Genomic DNA, 20,131 nt, shown 5'->3' with positions numbered 1-20,131 from the left:
CCTTTCTACAATCATGATCCTTGACTTATGGCATCAAGACTTAATATGTATAATGGCAGAAGTCCCTAGGATCTCGCCTAACATGATCAGCCTGATCTCCACCACCTTATCTCAGAGAGACAGGCCACAGGGAGGGTATAAGGTGAGGTATATAGGTATTCCGCCCCATTCTACTCAATGGTGGGTGTACACAGGGCACAGTAAGTAATATCTGTTGCTCTCTAGCCTATATTGTGGGGGCATGCCAGTCAAAAGACAAGTAAGGTTCACCCTAGCACAACATGCTGATGACACATCACTGCAGGTGATCGGAAAATACCTAAATATCATCTAGACTTCAAGCAGCCACCAAGATGATGCTATCCTGGTTCCAGTTATGAAGAAAGTAAACCAAAGCTAGAAAATCAATATTCATATTTTAGAGTGGAGGAGGCCATCTTAAGGGCACCACAGATCCTCCAAATCCACTTCTGGTGGACAATCATCCTCCCTGGCCAGTGTTAAGTACCCAAGCGTCACGATGGACAGAACATCTTTCCTTTTTAGCACACAATGTGGGTGTGGTCAAGGTGCATACGTACAAGTCTTCTGCACACTCCCAGGGCAGGGCAGCAAGGGCTCTCAAAGTACTTTTTACTCTTGTACAAGGCCTCCTTGAGACCATTCATACAATATATGGCTCTTGTCATTCTCCTAACCAACCAGGGACTTGAGAAGCTTGCATCCATTAAACAGCATCAGATTCTCAAATCTGTAACATCATTCTTGATCTTCAAGGGATGTATTTAATTTCCCCATTCTCCTCCAACTTAGGATCCCACCCAATACATATTGGCAACCACAGAGAAATGAATCCCAAAGAAATCAAATACCAAATGAAATTGATAGGAAAGACATTAGCATATGTAGATGATGTGGGCCAAATCCTCTTAGGTTTCACTACTTGTCCTGCTTTTACATGAAAATAGTTTAATCAGTGCTCCAACGGTTATCTTCCAGTCAAAGTGACTTTCAGATAACAAAGGCAAAACCATTTCCCCCTGAAGTCAACACAAGTGATGAAGCCCCAAAGCTCAAAGCCCGTACTCTCTAGATGCAGCAGAAACCTTCACACTAACTCTACGCATCTATAACAGGAAGTAAATTAGAGAAGAGGTCACTAGAAACATAAAGAAAGATAACATCAAACACTCCTGGGTATTTCTACAATAATCCTGACACATAGACATCATTGTATTTGTGCCATGGTGAAACCTCAGACTTCACTAGCAGTAGTTTTTGAGGGAGGTGACTCATAGCTACGGTTATTTGTACCATTAGGGATGGATAGGAAAGGATTAAGGGTGGAGAGAAACCTGATGTTGGCATTAGCCTGCTCTTAACAGAAGGTGCCAAGGGGTTTGCAGCTTAACATCCTATCCGACAGACGGTGTACTCACTTGAAGTGCCCTCCACAAAGCACTTCAAGTAGGGATCGGGATATCATGAAAAATATCTGCCGCCAGGATTCTAACCCAGGCTCTCTGGGTGGGAAACAAGTGCGTTAGCCATCACACCATCTCAAACCCCCTCAGACTTCTCTGGAAGATATCATTTAAAAGGTTGAAGGAACCATTGCACCTGAAAGAAAAAAGGAGGGGGAACTCCTTCATATTCAAGGGAGACTTTCGACAAAATCTTTCAATCACAAAATGATTGGCACTTACATATTAATCTTTCAGATGAGTCATATTTTAATCAGTTATCCAAATGCATTGAGGAAACAATAGCAAATATAATAAATGGTCAAGTATTGCCTGTGTTCCTACAGGTGTGAGATGTACCAAAAGAAAAACCAAAACGGCATAATATTTATCAATGTGATGATAAGTTTCTCCTTCTATTTGTATCCGATGACATGGAGTGGAAACTTGATAACATGAAATTTATGGAACCAATCCATGAGCTTAGGGTTAACTAAACTCCAAGCCATCATTTTTATTACATTTTTTATGATTTTTGAGCTGTATACGAGGGGGTACCCAAAAATAAACAGAATAGTGCTGAGGCTTGTGGAGCTTACATAGTATGCATTTCTTCCACTAGGTGAGCATAGCACAAATGGTTCAGAGTTCGGCACCGGCATTGTTGCCACCTGGGAAGGTTTTATGCAGTCACAACAATTCGTTTTGTAAAAGCAGTTTTGTTTGCTCCTTGTTCTTCATCATGGCAGATTTAAGTGAACAGCGTACTGCTGCAAAATTTTGCTTACTGCATGGGAAAAAGCCACAGAAGCTGTTGTGATGTTAAAAACAGCTTATTACGGATTACGCTTTGGGAAAAACTCAAGTGCACCAATAGACAAATTGAGTAGTTTCAGGTGTAATGTGGCTGAATTCAAATATAATACAGAAAAGATAGTTACAATTTTCCACTAGATATATCTAGTGGAAAATTTATATCTATTTACCTTTTCTTTATTTTGTACCAATGTTTTCCCGTTTCAAAGAAGATGAAAAGTCACTTCTGGACAAACCTCATTCTGGACATCCATCAACAACAATCAAGCCCAGAAAACTCATTGTCGCCTCACTCAAAAAAGGCCTCTCAAGTGAAATCAAACCTAAAGATGATGTTCATTTCTTTTCCGATGTGAGAGGGATAGTGCTTTCTGAATTAATTCCACCAGATCAGACTGTTAATCAGGATCTCTATTTGGAGGTTTCAAAAGATTGCATTACAGTGTGTGACAAAAAAGACCCAATTTGTGGGAGACCAAAGACTTGTTTTTCCACCATGACAAAGCACTGACTCATGCAGCCATTTCAGTATGCCAGTTTTTAGCCAAAAACAATGACTCCCCTGCCCCACACCCCTTACTCATCTGACCTCGCTCCATACAATATCTTCTTGTTTCCTCAAATAAAGAGGGACATGAAAGGACAAAATTTTGAATACTTGAAAGCGGTAAAGAAAAAAAATGAGGCAGGAGCATCAAAACAGATGAGTTTGAAAAATTTTCCTGAAATGGAATCTGAGGTTTGAAAAATGCATTAAGTGTAATGGAGAGTACGTTGAGGGTGATAAGGTTTTTTTGTAAAAATTTGCATATATAGCTTCAAAAAAAATACTTCCGCCCATTTTTGGGTACTCCTTTGTATGTACATGTAAATACAAATGCATATCCTATCTTTAATTGACAAAGAGAATGCTTGCAATATGAAAGAACTACCTTTTCATAACCTAATTAACTCACCAAAGTCACAATAATAATAATAATAATAATTTTTATTTGTCCAGAGACCATCATACAAAAAAAATTGTACATAGTATAGGACACGTCAATATATACAATAATACACAATGTAAATACATATGCCTATTCTAAGTTTCATGTTCCATGAAATTCCTAATAGAATAAAACAAATTCCTTTGAAGAAAAGCTCTCAATTTTCTTTTAAATAGATAAATGTTTGTGCTGGATTTCAGGTCCTCGTTTAGCTTATTAAACATAAGGAGACCCATAGATTTAGGGCCTAGTGCGGTGGTTCTAGTTCTTACGTAAGTTCGGTGCAGATCATTTTTAGACCTGGTCCCATAGTGGTGAATACCACAATTTGTGTCATACATTGAAAGGTTTACAAAGGTGTACACCAGTAATACATAGATATAAATACATGGCAAAGGTAGAATGTTCAATTTATGGAATAATGGACGACAAGGAGCATTATGCTCTGCTTTGACAATTAGCCGTACGGCTCGCTTTTGAATTTTAAATATTGTGTCTGCAAGCGGAGAAGAACCCCAGAAAAGGATACTATATACTATACAGGAGTAGATATTTGCATAATATATTGACATGAGGACATCCATTGTTACGGTAAACCTGATGCTTCTAATAAGGAAGCAAATGGTATTCATTTTTTTGCCCAGGTGACATATATGCTCCCACCAGGACAACCGCCCGTCTAGAACTATTCCTAGGAATTTTGCATGGGGCGCTTGGGGAATTAGTTTTCCACTTGATTCAATTGCAAAAGTGGCCATGTTTTTGTTTTTATTAGCAAAGTAAAGTAGTTGGGACTTTTCCACATTTAAATTCAGCTGATTCCTGCTACACCATGAGTTCAGATGTTGAACGGTTTGTTTAGCATTGTTTGTTAAACTTTGGACTGTAGAGGCAGTGAGTATGATACTGGTATCGTCTGCAAAAGGAGTGGATCATCCCTTTCGTTGGTTCTTATATTCTCAGGTAAGTCATTAATGTAGAGGAGAAACAGGATAGGACCCAGAACTGAACCCTGTGGGACACCTTGGCATACAACTTTACCAGGAGAGATGAATTTTTTTCCATCATTGAGCAATACCACGTGCTGCTGACGGCCCTGAAGATATGAGGCTAACCAGTCATGTGCATTGCCCCTAATGCCATATTTATGCATTTTTTGCAATAGTAAATTGTGATTTACTGAGCCAAATGCGTCAGAAAAATCAAAGAACATTCCTACAGATTCTAACTTGCAATCAAGAGCTGTCAATATATTATCAATTGCCTGATAAGTAGCAGATTTGGTTTGGTTTGTGATTTTAAAAGTAACAACTAATTATTTAAACTTTTATGCATTTACATTGATAAAAGAATCTTTCTGTCCCATATAAGCCTACTTTTTAACAAATATTTCAGTCATGTTTTCAATGGCATTAGGGGTAATTTTATACTAAAGAAAATGTTCAAACTTTCCCTACGATTTGTTCCCATCAGTCTGAGTTCCCAAAATTGGTGCACACATTTTAATATCCCATGGACATTGACATAAATGACAGAGGTGAACATTATGGCATTACAGTCATAACTGCTATCGCCACCAGCCATAGAAATTGAATTCAACTTTATTATCGTACAATCAAGACAATCAACAACCACAAATTTAAGCTTAAGCAGAAGCTAGTTAAAGGAGGTGCATGAACAGGTGCGCTAAAGCAAGAACACTATGAGAGAATTAAGAGGCTTTTTCTTTGGAAAAATCCATTTGATGCTAGAAGAAAATCTATTGGTTGGTACCACCTTTCCGATCTTGAAAAAAATTCTAAATTTGAATTTATTCAATCAAAAGCATTCACTATATTTGACATCTTACATGTGACACTTCTCCAATGTTTGTTTCCTCCTTCACATTATGTCATACCAGCAGCCCATTTTTCAATTCTACTACGTCAATTTGCAAGTCCTCCAAAACCAACTCACTATTCAATAAGAATCATTTTAAGCTATATGTTTTCTGAAATGTAAATATAGTAAATACAATATCATAGATGAATTTGCAGAGAATTAATTTTCTTGATAAATATTTCACCATTGTATTCATGAAATTTTGCCATTAGTTCAGATTACTAGTGTGTCAAGATCCCTCTCTCACAAATAAAAAGTTCTAGGAATGATGATGCTTAAGTCTAGTTTTCTAGCAACTACCACAGAATTTGTATTAATTCCCTGGCCAAAGGAAAATATGACAATTACTGGATTCAAAACGTGTATGATTTTGTTTGTTGGTGAAAAAGAAAGAGAAAGACCTTGTTACTTTTATAATGGTGCCCTTGAAAGTTATGTATTTCCATGATTATGTATTCACTTCTGATAAAAAAATATAATTTACTGCAACTGCCGTCAACATGACACTGATTGTGTAAGGCAAAGTCCTATGCCAAACACACTACAATCAATTAAAAGAGAAGAGCCTCCAAAGAAAATTTAATTATAGTTATAACTGTCCCACAAATATCACCATGAGAAAATAAAAAAAATAAAACATGACTACTTTTGAAGCATGGTGGGGAAAAGAAAAGTTTCATGCTAAAGTAAAAAACAAACAGAAAAGATGGATTGAGAAGATGATGAAGGTTGATTGTCAATTCACACAATTTGTGTACCTGGATCAGGGGAGGAAGTTAATTTCCCAATTGGACAGGGAGTATGTAGAACTTAAGATAAAAATCACATTAAATCTATAAAATATTTCACGGATTAACTTTTTAGAAATTTTGATTAATATGCAACAGTTTTCAATGATAATCCCAAACCTACCTCTATGACATTACCATTATTACAAAGTAAAAAGAGAATATATGAAAATAATTATGTGAGAGGAATGAATACGAAACCATTGGCCATTTTTACATTATTATTGCTTCTAGGGTGTCAAACTTTCACTGTACCATGGAAATTATAAGTAAAAAAAGAAACATTTCATAAACAAATATTGACAAAAATTTTATACCTCCTGTTGAACTCCTTTGTATGAGTAACGAACTATTGTACATTTCAAGTAAATTCAATGAACTACCATGTATTTTAGTCACCTGAACCCTTTAAAAATATCAAATACCACAAGAACAAAATGAAGACAATAGCACAAGAAAAAAATCCACAAGAACAAGTAAAAAGTTCACTTAATGAATAGAAAGAATAATACTGTGGTTGATTCAAGGTGGATTGGAAATGCAGGCAGTAATTTCTTAGTAATAAGTCTTGTTGCGCATAAATAGTAAAAAGGAATGGATGGCTATGTGTTACAGTAGAGAAGAATAGCATTACAAGAATGAATAGCAACTGATATATCTAGATTTGCATGAATTTCTAGATTTTTGTGGAGTACAGTGAGAAAAGGAGTTTATGAAAATGTTGAAGGAGAAAGTTGCTGGAACATGACTATTCTTATACATCTACAAATCACATGAATCACAACAGTAGAGGATACTGATTTGGGATACGATTCAGTAATTAGAGGTAAGTAAGTAGCAGTTGTGTCCATACTTGTCATTGAGTAGGTATGCAGAGTAAATGAGGTATGGGAAAAGGCTGAAGATAGATGTGTGTCCCGATGATGTTGATCAGATTTGTGAGACAGCTTCAGTAGGGAATTGGGCCAAATGATTAACAGTACTCATGAATACATTAACTACAGTGATTAACACAAAATGTGCATTAAAAGCTCAAAGTACGTGAAATAGAAAAACAATTTTCAAAAAGTAAAATAATGATGTACATGGTTATGAACTATTTCTATTATGTATTGAGCTCAGAAACTGCACCAGGATTTAGAGATTAGTGCATGAAAATTGATAGAGACTGAATTAAAAGAAAGACAAGCCTTAATTCTTAGACCACTTAAGAGTAGAAAAGTTATTTGGCATTATTTTAAGAAGAGTGAAACAGAATACAATGTAGATTGATAAGCTGAAGTATTTGATACAGCAGATATAAAATGTATGCAAGAAACAGGGAAGAATCAATTCGGTAATGTGATGGAAGGAGAAATTACGAGAGGTGAAAGAAGGTAGTAGAGTACAACAAAGATTATTTGAGTTTTTGTATTGAACTCAAATTTGCATAAAGAATTTCACCAGTTTTCGGGGATCATCAGATAACAATCAAGTCTATTTGCTAACTAAACATTTAATATTAACTTCAAATACAGAAGTCTCTGTAGATGCAACACAGGAATCCTTAAACTATATGCTGAAATGAATTTAATAGAATTTGTAAATATTAAATACACTGTGTTTTTGAAATGAGATCACAGTAGAGTCTCAATTCCTAGCTATTAATATCAGGAATTTAATGGCAAGATAGCAAATGAATTTGATGGATTGAATGAAATTAATTCATACTAGTTTCTCACGTATGAATTAAGATACAAAGGCACATACATACCTAATGATCTGACCCCTCAGATCCTGAATGTAATTTATATCTGATGGGTACACAGCTAGTGCTTGTTTAAATGACACAAAATTAACTCCCAGAAAATGCATTAATATCATTTAATTACCTATGATGCATCTGTGAATCTACAATTTCTACAGGCTAGAGTAATTTTTCCATATTGCAAGTCAATTTCATTTCAAAAATTGTTCAACATTCATATATGTGGTGACTGTGAAATAACTTCCATCTTTCGGTCATCGCATTTCCATAGCATTTATAAATTTCTAATTTTTTTAATGAGATTTTTTCTAAGCTAAATTATTCATCACTTTACTTCATTGAGATTTTATTTGTGAGACCAAGCGTTTGTAAAATTAATAAATTTTAATAAATCAATGATATACACATTGGCCATAGCATGAAACAAAAAAATATTAAGTTCACTGACTTCCATTCTAAGTAAATGAATGACGAATTTTTTAGTACTTCAATAGTTATGCTAATTGTTGAGTTTCCCCATTTAAAAATGTTAATACTCATACCAAATTCAAATATTTAATACAAAGGTACTACGATATACATAATGGGGACACAACCTTGTGTAGCATATATCCTGGTGGGGTATATATTTTGAAGTGTTTTCAAGGAGTAAGCAGTTGTAAATTGAAGTAATTTTCCCTCATTTTACATCTTGTGAGTGCATATTATTCTTGTTATCATTGGATAACATGAGTGATAGTCTGGTGGTTAAATCTTATATGGCAGTCATGAAGTGATTATAAAGTTGCAAGAAGCTTGACACTGACTAGGAAGATGATAGTTTGTTCTAATTGTAATGAGCATTTTCATTAAAAAATGCTCAAGTATAAGTGACACTAAATTTTGAAAAATTGTGAGTGACGAGATTTCTCCTTGAGATCCCACTTCTCTACTGCACCAGATCAGACCCTGATCCAGTGGAAATATCTTTAAAACATTAAAAGATGAACTAAAAAGGAGCAGGTGAAAGTAACCTTCAATAAAATTTGCAAACAGCTGCCCAAAAATTGTGCAAAAACTAATTGGCATACTAACTAAAAACCTAATTGTCTTAAAAAACATTCATCAAGGGACCCCTATTTTGAATGATTAGACTAGGTACATAAGCCTTTTAAATAAGAGTTCAAGCAGATTCTGTATGGTATTGCATATTTGAATCATGGCAATATGTGGGTTTGGCCTCTCTTCATTTGATACTAGTTAAGATAATATCGGAACTCATCTTGATTTACTCCCTAAGGAAAGTTACTGGCCAATTGTTGGCTACAAAAGCAAATTTACTACCCTTACTTTGGGTAAAACTAGAATTTTTGCACCTGTATACCTAATACATTTAATATTCCTTATTTATCCAAAAAGCTTACTTTTTGTATGCTTTTCCCTAAATTCATGAGAGCCTATAACCGATTATCACAAAATATATATTTTTTCATTCTCAATTTTGAAATCCAAGGATCCCATAAGCCATGATTTATTTTATTTATCCCATTTAGTATTGTTTGTCCACCTTAGATTTTTCTGTGTATTGTTTCCTAAACATTCCTGTTACCTAAACTGCAATCGAAGTTATATTGCTGTTGTTGTATTTCCTAAGTTTATTTTGCACTGCTATATCTTTATTTGTAGATAATTATATAAATTACACATATAAATTACACATAGATATATCTCGCACTGCTATATATATATATATATATATATATACATATAGCACTACCAGCACTAGCAGGAGAAGCTCTGCCTTGTATTACTAATTAATTTTTAAAAAACTTGCATTTATTATTATTACAACTACCGTGCATTGAAATTTGCATTGAAAAGAAGGAAATATTTTCCCATGATAAATAAATAAGTGTCATCCAGAGCTGAAAGAGTCCTCACAAACGTTATACCTTGTTAATCCTTCTTTTTTAACTACCAGTTAAGGTAGATTTTGGTTGGACACATCTACCAAATAAATATCTTGTTTCTCCAAACAAAACGCAACCCAAAATCCTGATCTGCAAAAAGCCCCTCTTCATCTCCATATTCTTCCTTCTTCCCTTCATTCCATCCAACATCCCTATCCTATATCTGCCCCGTCCTCCTTTCACTAACATTCTCCCCTCTATCATAATCTTCAACATCCCACTGCTGATAAATATGCTTTTCGTCCATTTTTCCTACCTCCTTATGATTTCTCCAAACTATCCTCTCTCTTCCCCCACAATAGCCCGCACCCCTGGATTGTTTGCCTTTCTGTCCATTGCACCTTCTCCACAGTCACATTTCAAAAGCCTCCAATCTACACCTATCAACCAGCTTCAATGACTATGTTTCCGCATCATGCATAACAATGACCCATATCAAAGTTTTAACAAGCCTCTTCTTAACATCCCTACTAAAGGACCCTGTCATCAATTCCTTGTGGAAGCCTCTTTGGCTGGTGTAATTAATATCCTTACGTCCCAACTACTTTGACCATTTTGGTCCAAAACACTTCCAAGTTACATAAACTGCTCCACCTGCTCTATTTTCTGCCCTCCTTTTTAGCTTTTCTCTAACTGGAAAACTCCCTAAACATTGTCTTATTTATATTGATTCTCATCCCATATCTATTGCACTGAATTTCCAATTCACTCAGCAATGCTTGCAGCCCCTTGGCTGACTAACAAACTAAAGCTTGGTCATCAGCAACTGCTTTTACGAATTCCCCACCCACTGTCCTTCCTATCTCCAGTTCTTCCCATGCCTCTTTGATCATTTCCCCTGCATACAGGTTGAACAGCAACGGTGATAATGGGCAACCCTGCCTTACACCTCTTCCTAACACTGCCCATCCGGACTCCCCGTTTCCAACCCGAACCTGAGCAGTCTGAGACATGTACAGGTTGCGGATTAGCCTCCTTTCCCTCCAATCTATTCCTATTTTCTGCAATATACTCAGTAGTTTTTCTTAATTCACTCTACCAAACGCCTTTTCTTAATCTACGAAACAGACTAATACGTCCTGATTGTATTCTATGCTCCTCTCGACTAATAATCTCATTACTGAAATGGCATCACGCGTACCTCTCCCCTTCCTAAACCTAAACTGATCATCCTTTGAGTAATTATTTGCCCTTCTCTCCATTCTTTTGTTAATGATACTGAAAACCACTTTAGCTATGTGTGAAATCAACCTTATAGTTCCGTAGTTCTAATATGTAGTATTTACCTTTATCTCACTAGATCTTCCCGCCAGATTCCTTCCTCACAGATATTACGAATCAGTCCATATAGACTCTTCCTCCCACATTTTCTTAAACCTTTTAGTAGTTCCACAGGAATGTTGTCTACCCCTACGGCCTTCTTTAATTTCATCTCTCTTAATGCCTTTTCTATCTCAACGTCGAGTATGCCTGGACCTAACCTATCTTCCTCTACGTCATGTTCCTTTTCTGTCAAACCTTGTTGGCCTAAGTTCTTTAAATACAGTTCTTCTATATACTCCTTCCATCTCTCTTGGATCTTTTCTGTATCAACGAACATCTTACCCGTCTTATCTCCAACTGTTACCACAATCTTCCCTTCTTACTTCCTGATATTTTTTTAACCTTCGTGAATAGTGCCCCATGTTCACCCTTCCTCTTCAAACTTTCCATGTCCTCATACTGCGTTTTCCAACACGCCTCTTATGCTCTTTTTGAATCCCGTCTCAATCTAAACACGGAAACCTTTGATTATGCAGAATCACGAAATTATAACTGACAGACTTTCTCTCACCCACCGTACCGTGCACTTCATCTTTCAATTGTTTCCCATGCTGCATTACGGGTTCTCTGCTTCCTTTTCAAAATGAGCTGTAATGCTAACACTTTTTATTCCGCTAAATATTCATTTTTTTAAGACCTGTACATAAGGTAAATTAAAAATATTATGGTATAAATGAGTATATATACTAAAATTAAATGTGAATATGTACCGAAATGTTGGAATTTATTACATGTTTCTGCGACCAGTTGACAGTCCTCGGCCAGAAAAGGCCAGAGAATGCAGGCGATTCCTTATATGTTACTTTAAAATATATGCTTGCTGCTTTCAAAACCACTGAATCAAGGTTTAGAAGTACTTTTCAATTTCCTTTGTAAATGAAAGGGTGGGAGAATTACTTTTTCTAATAATTACATTCGGCCCCGTTATGCGTCGTTAGAAGCGATAGCGGCTTGTGGAAGTTGACGCTGATGAACTGAAGCCGCCTTATGGTGTCTCTCGGCCTCCGGCCCAAAAGGATTTTTTCCCTTAGTCCCCAGCGCAGAAGGCATTCATAATTACGGCGGGCGCCAAACAAAATTCGGCGCAAACTTAGAGTCGTGGCCGAGGGATTAAGGCCTTGCCGGGACTCAAAAAATATCCAACGAAGATGAAAATAGCAAAAAACGAACGGCGGTGACACGGAGAAAGGAACCGGCTTCCCTACCCTACATGTACGAATTTCACATGTTGTAATGCTCAGTCTGATCTCATCTATCAATACCTACCTTTGGTTTGATGATTGCTGCACTCATATCTAAGATAGCGATACCGTGCAACACCATATCTATGAGTTCAGGAATAATGCCAAGCCAAAATCCTGAAATATATTGCATTTACTATTTGTCATAGTATCTGGATCGGAAATATGCGTAATTTTTAAAGGTAGTTATTCTTGATAATTTCCCATTTTTTTCAAATGAATTAATTTCACAAATTTCACTATCGTTTCTGCCTTGTATTCCCGCGTGAAAGCTGGTAAAAAGGTCTGAAACCAATTTTGGGAATTTCAACAGCATGGTGTGTCTTCAACTTAGCAAAAGGATTATTCCATCAGCTCCCTTAAAAAAAGTCGCTTTAGTAGAAAATTTGCCATAAGGAACACAAAACAACAATAAACAAATTGTTTCTTGAAAAAATAACCAGGGAAAAGTTCGATAAAATGCTGATTGTAAGAGTAAAGAAGATTACATTGACTGAAATGAAACAAAATCAATAATATTCAATGCCTGGCGGTAGTTGTATGGCTCAGCATCTTACACTTAAATAAATAAGTGGTGGAAAATTCCGAAAGAACATATGTGGCAATTATTTTATTTGAGAAAGCTCTGTGACAGAATTATTATGAGACATTTGCATATATCCATGAGCTTTGCGTCCTAAAAAAGCAACACAAGAGTATTGTGAGTGAAAACTTTAATATTGAGCATAGTTATATGCGGCGTGGAAACTTGGTCATCGAAACAAGACGATAAGCATAGATAAGAGGCATTTGAGACCCTGGACACAAGAATGGAAAAAATGCAATGGAAGAAAAGAAAATAAGACAATAAAGTGATAGTGGAAGAGAGAAATGGTGACTATGAGAAATTCAAATGAGTAAGGAGAGGCGGGTACGGGATAAACTGAGAGACCTCATTGCCTCGAAGACTGTTGCAGAGGAGAGGACACTATGTGAGCTAGGTTCCGCGCATAAAGTGTATCCGGGAGACGGCAGCGACGAAAATAATAGGAGTGAGACTGGTTTAAAATTGTGATATCAAACAAACGTATAAACCTAGCCATTTGATACATGATATACGCAAAAAAGTAAATTTGCTTTCGTTCTTACCTATGGGTGTGACTGTAGAACGCGAGTCGCTCTATAATTCTTTAAAAAATTCTAGAGATGGAGCTCGTAGCATCAGAAAAGGTTTGCCTTCAGTAAACCTCATCTCTCGCTAGACTGCTGTCGAAGTTTAGCCATATCTATCCAGTGGTTTCTTTTTCATAGTCGATTGAAACAACAAACTTTTGTTTATTTAAAAAATGGAAAAATATTAATTCGGGTGGTGATTTAACACTCCTATTTAAAATACTTAGCACCAACAGATATAAAAGCCGAGTAGGATGATATTCATGGCAAATTTGCTTCTACGTTTGCGACTGTTTAGTATGGGTCAAACGAGTTTAAACGTGGCCATACGCCCGCGAGTGATGAGCATCGTCTGGAAAATGACATCCTCCAAAATTATTAACAAAATCCAATGTATGATTGTTTAATAATCGACGGATCGAAGTCCGCAAAATAGCTGACGCCACAGACATATCACAAGCCAAAGTGTTTTCAATTTGGCAAAAAGTTGGATGTGAAAAAAATCTCGACAAGATGGTGCTGTGTTTTCTCTCAGTGGAGAATAAAAGCAACTGTTTGGTCGGTTTGGAGGCTAGTTCGGCATTTTTTTATCGCTAATCCTGGCGAGTTGCTACGCCTATATATAACGGTGGATGAAAAATTGATACACAACGGGTACTACACTCCAGAGACAAGGGAATAGTCGAAACACTAGGTTTCAAAGGTGATCCGACTCCGCAGAAGGCCTTCTTGCCCCTCTCCTCTGACTGACCCCATCAGCAAGGGTTCTTAAGTGCTGCTTGTAAGCAGGTGACCTTATGCCCACTTAGCACCGTTTTACTTACTAACCTGTAGTCCTTGCACTCGTGATCATGCGTAGAGGAAATCTCTTATATGCACACATAGGGATATTGCCTCGAGTGTGAATTGCTGAAATGCAAAACAAAAAGAAAGGAGAATAAATTCTATGCGTATGCAATCTGATTATTCCCCCGAGGATTAACCTAATAAGCACTTCTCATTGATAGCTCTTACCACGGACGGCTAATGATACGATTCTTTGAAATCCTTATGCCTACTTATTGTCCCTATCTTCAACTCGGATGGTAAATTTTAAGTCAAATAAATTACTGTGAACAACAACAATTTTGTTCTACCTCGTATATTTGTTTTTAAGTTACAATAACAATATCAATTTTTTACATTTCTGTCCACAAAATTACACCAAAAATAAACGCTGAATATTTTTAGGCTGTATAATTAGTATATAGATAATTTTAGTGAAAATCACCGATTTTCAACATTAAAATACTCTTAACACTGATAAACCATTGGACCACCAACAACACAGAGACATCAAGTGTCAACAACAAGGGTTGCCATAGCCTATCTGGCTGTTGATAGACTATGGCAGGCACTCAGCACTTAAATATAGAATTACACGTTTTATTTGTGTATATATTTTATGTATAGATTTATGTATGTATGTATATATTTATGCATATATGAATAAATATTTGACAACCACAAAGGTACACTCATTATAATTTGTCGTAACAGCTACCTCACGAATTGATCTTTTTTAAAAAATCCCCCGTTTGAAGTATTTGGCATTTGAATTTGCAAAACTTCTTGCACACATAAACAGCACACACTTATGCACAATTGTGGAAGAACAGAACACTCGTGGCACACATGGAAGTAGTAGGTAAACGTCGAGGAATCAATTCTCTTATTTAATGCACACGCACACTTTGCCGTGCACCGAATAGATATAACATTTCTTCCTTTCGGTGGTTCTCCAGAGCACCACGCCTCAGCCACGACATTTAACTGTAAACATTTCTTGATAATTTCTCCCGTTAGGATAACTCACCCGTGAATGAACGAACACCGCCAGATTTACAACACATTGCGGTCACACACAGACACACTCACATGTACAAAATTTCAATCACCCATACATGTATGAATAGGATGGAAAGAGACAACTTCCTAGCGACGAATTTTTTGCGCCTAAAAAATGAAATCCTAGTTCGTTATTCTTGAAAACAACTTCTTCTCGCACTAAAAACAATTCTACAACGCGACACATGACCAAAGACTATATGTAATTTTGAAACTCCCTTGGGGTTTAAACATCTCATAGTAATTTTTTTCTTTCCGAACAACTTGGGAAGGTCTTATTAAATTATTGCCTATCTACACATGATCCTACATGGCTGGATTAACAATAATATTTAACGTCATGTGATTAATATGCTTTTTATAGTCGCAGGCTACTTTTTACGTGTAAGTTCACATTAAACAATTCCAAACTTCCATTTTGGTGTACCAATGAGCACTCATGGAAAGGGGGTTTTTGTCAAATTTTCATACCTGTCCATCCCATTTTCCATTAAAATGCTGGAATGATTTGGCAAAATTAGACTCTTGTGCATTTGTGCGGCGACTCCAGCGCCTCTGCCGGCAACCAACAAAAATCACGATGCCTCGCCCGTTGTCTATGACACCACCACCTTTACATGTTTCGCGCTGTTGCACATTCAATTTTATAATATTACACACACTCATTTATACACACACGCGCGCAAAATAATTTATGAACACCTAATTTATTTAATGGTCGTGTGCCTAGATTCCTTCTTGTTTTACTTTTTATTTTTAAGTACGTCGTGCACGACTCATAATGGTAGACTTCGACGCAGGATTTTTGTATTGGCCTTTCCTGTTGTTCTCTTCGGATTCCCCGTTTATATCGAATCGCGCGGTCGTGGGTGGGGGGCGGCCGAGGAGGAGTCACCGAGTGGGGAGTCGCTCGGTTTTCGGGATACATGGAGGAATGAATTTCGGGATCTATGATAGTGATTGAAAGGGAGAGGTTCATTTGATAGAACATTTGACGTTCCATGATAGCATTCGGGGAAAAGGGAAAGCGGACAAATTTTTTTTCAGTTTTCGGGAAGACACCTAGAAATTATAGTCGGAGAAAATTACGAGTGATGCGAATCCCACGGAATAAAACATTAGAGTTCCATTAGGCTCACTTAGCCCCGATATAATATACCGTATTCGCAATTCACCATGGTGAGCGGGCATTATAGAGTTTACTGTCTTAGTTGTAGGTAATTCAAAGTTAATGATGTTGAAAAACTACGATATTTTCTCCACCCTACCCTACTAACCCTACTCCTACTACTGCACAATAGGAATTTGAAAAAAGGAATTTGCACTAACAAGTACTGTTATTTACACAATGGCTGCTTACCCGGTTAATAGGCACACATATTACCAAATGGTTTACATCGGATATTATTACGTCTTCGATTTTTTCTTGTTTTACGACAAAAGTTTTCGTCATTAGGTTTTCCAGCATTTACTTTTATAGAAGAGATTATTGCCTCTCCTAAATGTTTCTCACAGCGGTAATCATAACAGTGATGCAAAGGTTCAGGAGTGTTACAAATTTTGAATTCAAAATTAATTCATTTATAAGTAAAGGTTCAATATTAGAAAACGAAAGCGCTCGATTAATTTCATTTGCTACGACCACCCTAATGGAACAAACCGAAGGACTGAAATGCTAGTTGTATTGTTAACTATGGAACTAGAGACATTTTTTCTAAATTGAGAATAGAAAAAATGTTAAGTAAAATGATAAACCAAGAAAGAACTAACCATTTAGAACCAAGAAAGAAATTTTGGGTGAGATTGACATTTTTATAATTTCAGTTTTGTAAAGGGCATTCACAGCGTCTTCGAAATGACTTTCTTTCTGTGAAAAATGTAACATCGAAGTCACATTGTGCCCCACAACTGAACTAAATTCTCGAAACTTGACTAAAGACGACTTTTGCAGAGATCAAGTCAGAATTTTCATGCAAGACGGGTTATTAAGTTTGAAAATTTATCAGACATGAGCAATAAGTAAATGAGAGGGTAAATCATTGAATGAATTTTCTCTATAATGAAATGGAGAACTTTTTCTTCAATATATGGAATGCACTCTGTGAAAATGATGCCAATAAATCATTTCTATAAAAACTTGCTCAACATCTAAAACTTGAAAATTTGAATCCTTCCAAAAAACTGTGGGAGATGCCGCGACAGTAACTTTTTGACAGAGTCATCCACTAATATGCATTTCAATGCAACAATTTCAGGGGAATGATTCTTACACTCTGAAATCGTTGCATTGATTTAAATTCTTGTTGTGCTCCGCCCATCTGATTCCAAGAAACGTACGTTAACTGCCGAAATCTTTCAAAATAAGAAGGAAAATGGTAATAAATGGTTGAGGAAGCAAAAGTAAGAGGGTAAAGGTAATGGTAATAGAATATCTTAAAATTAATCAAAAAGTAATACCTACCAGTCGAATTGAAGTCAAAATAAAATTCCGTCTCCACGGACAACGGTGAGGCGAGGAATTATTTCGCGGAGTGGGTGCAAACAGCGAACGCAATATGGAAATAGTTCCTCAACATTCCCTCCTGATTCTTTGCCGTTTGACCGTCCTTCACCTTCGAAGTTTATGATATCGATTCAAGTTATCACGGCGAGTGCGATTCAAATCATGTGGATGACAATATAATGAATGCAATGCCAAAACATGCTAGAGGAGCAGAAGGCGTGCTGGGGTTCAGCGGAAGAAGGAGAAGCAAGAGTAGGAGAATGAATAGGAATAAGGGAAGAGGGATCGTGGGTCACCAGGAATAGGATATGTTGAGGAGAAGAAGGGGGGAATGCTTGTAGTTGGTGGATGTGTTCGGAAAATAACGGCGGTGTGTGGAACTTGTCTCACAAAAAGTTAATTTTGGGTTTGAAATGAAGGTCAATCTCGGAATTTTTCTTTCAATATGCATCAAACGGAATGAAGCGCAAAGTTGCCACATTTCTCCCGGCACGATGATCTGTTCCTCGATTCCAAAGTTCGAGGAGTGTGACATTTGGCAATCTTGGTCGCATTTTCACTTGATAAGTTTTGTGATGGGCCTTTTTGGTCGCGAGTGAACCTAACACCTTCTCCCGACGGCATTTTTTTCTAAAGGTTAACCAAGTGTATCGTCGTCGTGAAACTTAAACGAGCATAAATCGAATGGGCATTTATAATCGCCGTTTTCCAAGAATATTATCTGATTATTTAGAATACATAAATTATCAAAACGAACCGTGAATTTAAAGTTTACCTCACCACAATTTATTAGTAGCAAACCATGATTTCGATGGTTAAATATATTTTCCAAGGCTCTAATCTGTCTTAACCATCTGTATAATAAATATGGATGTGGAAAATAACAAGTTCTGAGTTTATTTTGGTATTAGAGTTTATCTAAAAACATTTTAAAACAAATGCTGCGCGCATTCTCTGCAACTTAAAGGCCAATCCTTGAATTAGTTATACTATTGAGTGTTCGGCCTTCGAATATTCGACTAAGCGCTATTACTCCAGCGGTCGAAAATGCACAGAGGCAACGAGGGGATAGGAGACAGTCCGACACGTCAGAGCGTTCTACAGCAATGAGAAAACTGATTTGCCAAGCCTCGTTTGGAGACAATCAAATGCTATGGGAATAGGCTTCTCTCGCCGGGAAAAAACGGTGGGTGGATCCCTTCCTGAGTTTCCAGCAGCACAGAAAAAAATACAGTTCAAAAAATGTCAAAAGCAATCAATTCAGCGATGAAAACCACGCTCGGAATGCATTTTTCAATGCGTGAAAAATAGGTTTGTGGCTTTGATCTGGCAGAACTGCTGCGTGATAATCCGAGGATTTTAATGTTATTGTTTCAAATCGAGAGTACCGTGATTTGGATAGATGCAGACGTGTGAAAAATTAATACATTCTGTTTTCTCATTACAGGGATATGGCGATGCAGGGTGAAATAGGGATGTCCTTGAGTGAATGGGGAGGGGCGTTGGGTGCGTCTCTCCATTTCAGGTGTCCCGAAGTGACCGATGACGATATGCGACCGACCAATTAGACAAGCCACTCCCCATAGGTACTCCTCTGCCTAACACAGTCAGGGATTGTGGCGACCACGACCCAGGATCCTCCGCCGGCCCTCATGGGAGGCTTCGAGCGGCGGCGCCCGGGTGGACCTTTGGCCGCCGCCGCCGGCGACCCCTTCTGGCCCGGAGCGCCGCCAAGTCAGACGTGCGTCCCGTAGGTAGATGTATTCCGAAAGGCCACCTGCTCTGGCACTTCCTCCGGCTTGATCACCTTGGCAAGGCGCTGCGGACACGAGGAGCGTAAATTGAGAAGCATTTATTGCAATATGTAATTTGTAAATGAAAAATGGCGATAACAATTTGAAATTATACTCTGAGTCTTCATTAGCCTTCTCTGAGCATAGGAATACCATAAAGAAAACAAAGTAATTTTGTTTAAACATTAAATTTGAAAAAGTCAAAAATTACGTGACTATTTCTAACAAAAATCCTAAACAACCTCTTAATTGTAAAAGGTACCTTATAACTATCATTAAATACAATTAAATTTGTGGTTTCAATTATAGTATCACTTTCACCATTTACAGGCTGACACCGAGAATGTCACGTGGTACGTATCTTTTCGGTGATTTGGGATTAGCAGGTCATACATATACTCCCTTGTGTTTCGATCTGTTACAGATTTTGTAAATGTGAATTGGAAGAATGTATAAGAGGAAACTTGAGTTTTCATAATTGAAAAAAATGAAAAAGTCAATGAAATATTTACGAAAGTAAGTCAATTTTAACCATTTCCATTTCGAAAAAAATAGCCATGAAAAGTTTGAAACAAAAGAGATCGAATATGAAAAATTTA

General features: G+C 37.0%; 1 protein-coding gene across 1 annotated transcript in view; it reads right to left on the bottom strand.

The window, feature by feature from the left end:
- Positions 1 to 14,539: 14,539 nt before the first annotated feature.
- Positions 14,540 to 20,131, bottom strand: part of LOC139692228 (sodium-dependent serotonin transporter-like) — a 186,887-nt gene continuing 181,295 nt past the window's right edge. Inside the window, exon 14 of the mRNA XM_071590293.1 lies at positions 14,540 to 19,558. Within this exon, the coding sequence (XP_071446394.1) occupies positions 19,475 to 19,558 (84 nt within the window). The 3' untranslated portion in view covers positions 14,540 to 19,474. The remainder of the gene's footprint in view (positions 19,559 to 20,131) is intronic.

This window comes from Hetaerina americana, unplaced genomic scaffold, assembly GCF_022747635.1.
Source record: "Hetaerina americana unplaced genomic scaffold, ioHetAmer1.1.p SCAF_4, whole genome shotgun sequence".
NCBI lineage: Eukaryota > Metazoa > Arthropoda > Insecta > Odonata > Calopterygidae > Hetaerina > Hetaerina americana.
The sequence above is the reverse complement of the archived record's forward strand: the minus strand, read 5'-3'. Positions and strand labels throughout refer to the sequence as shown.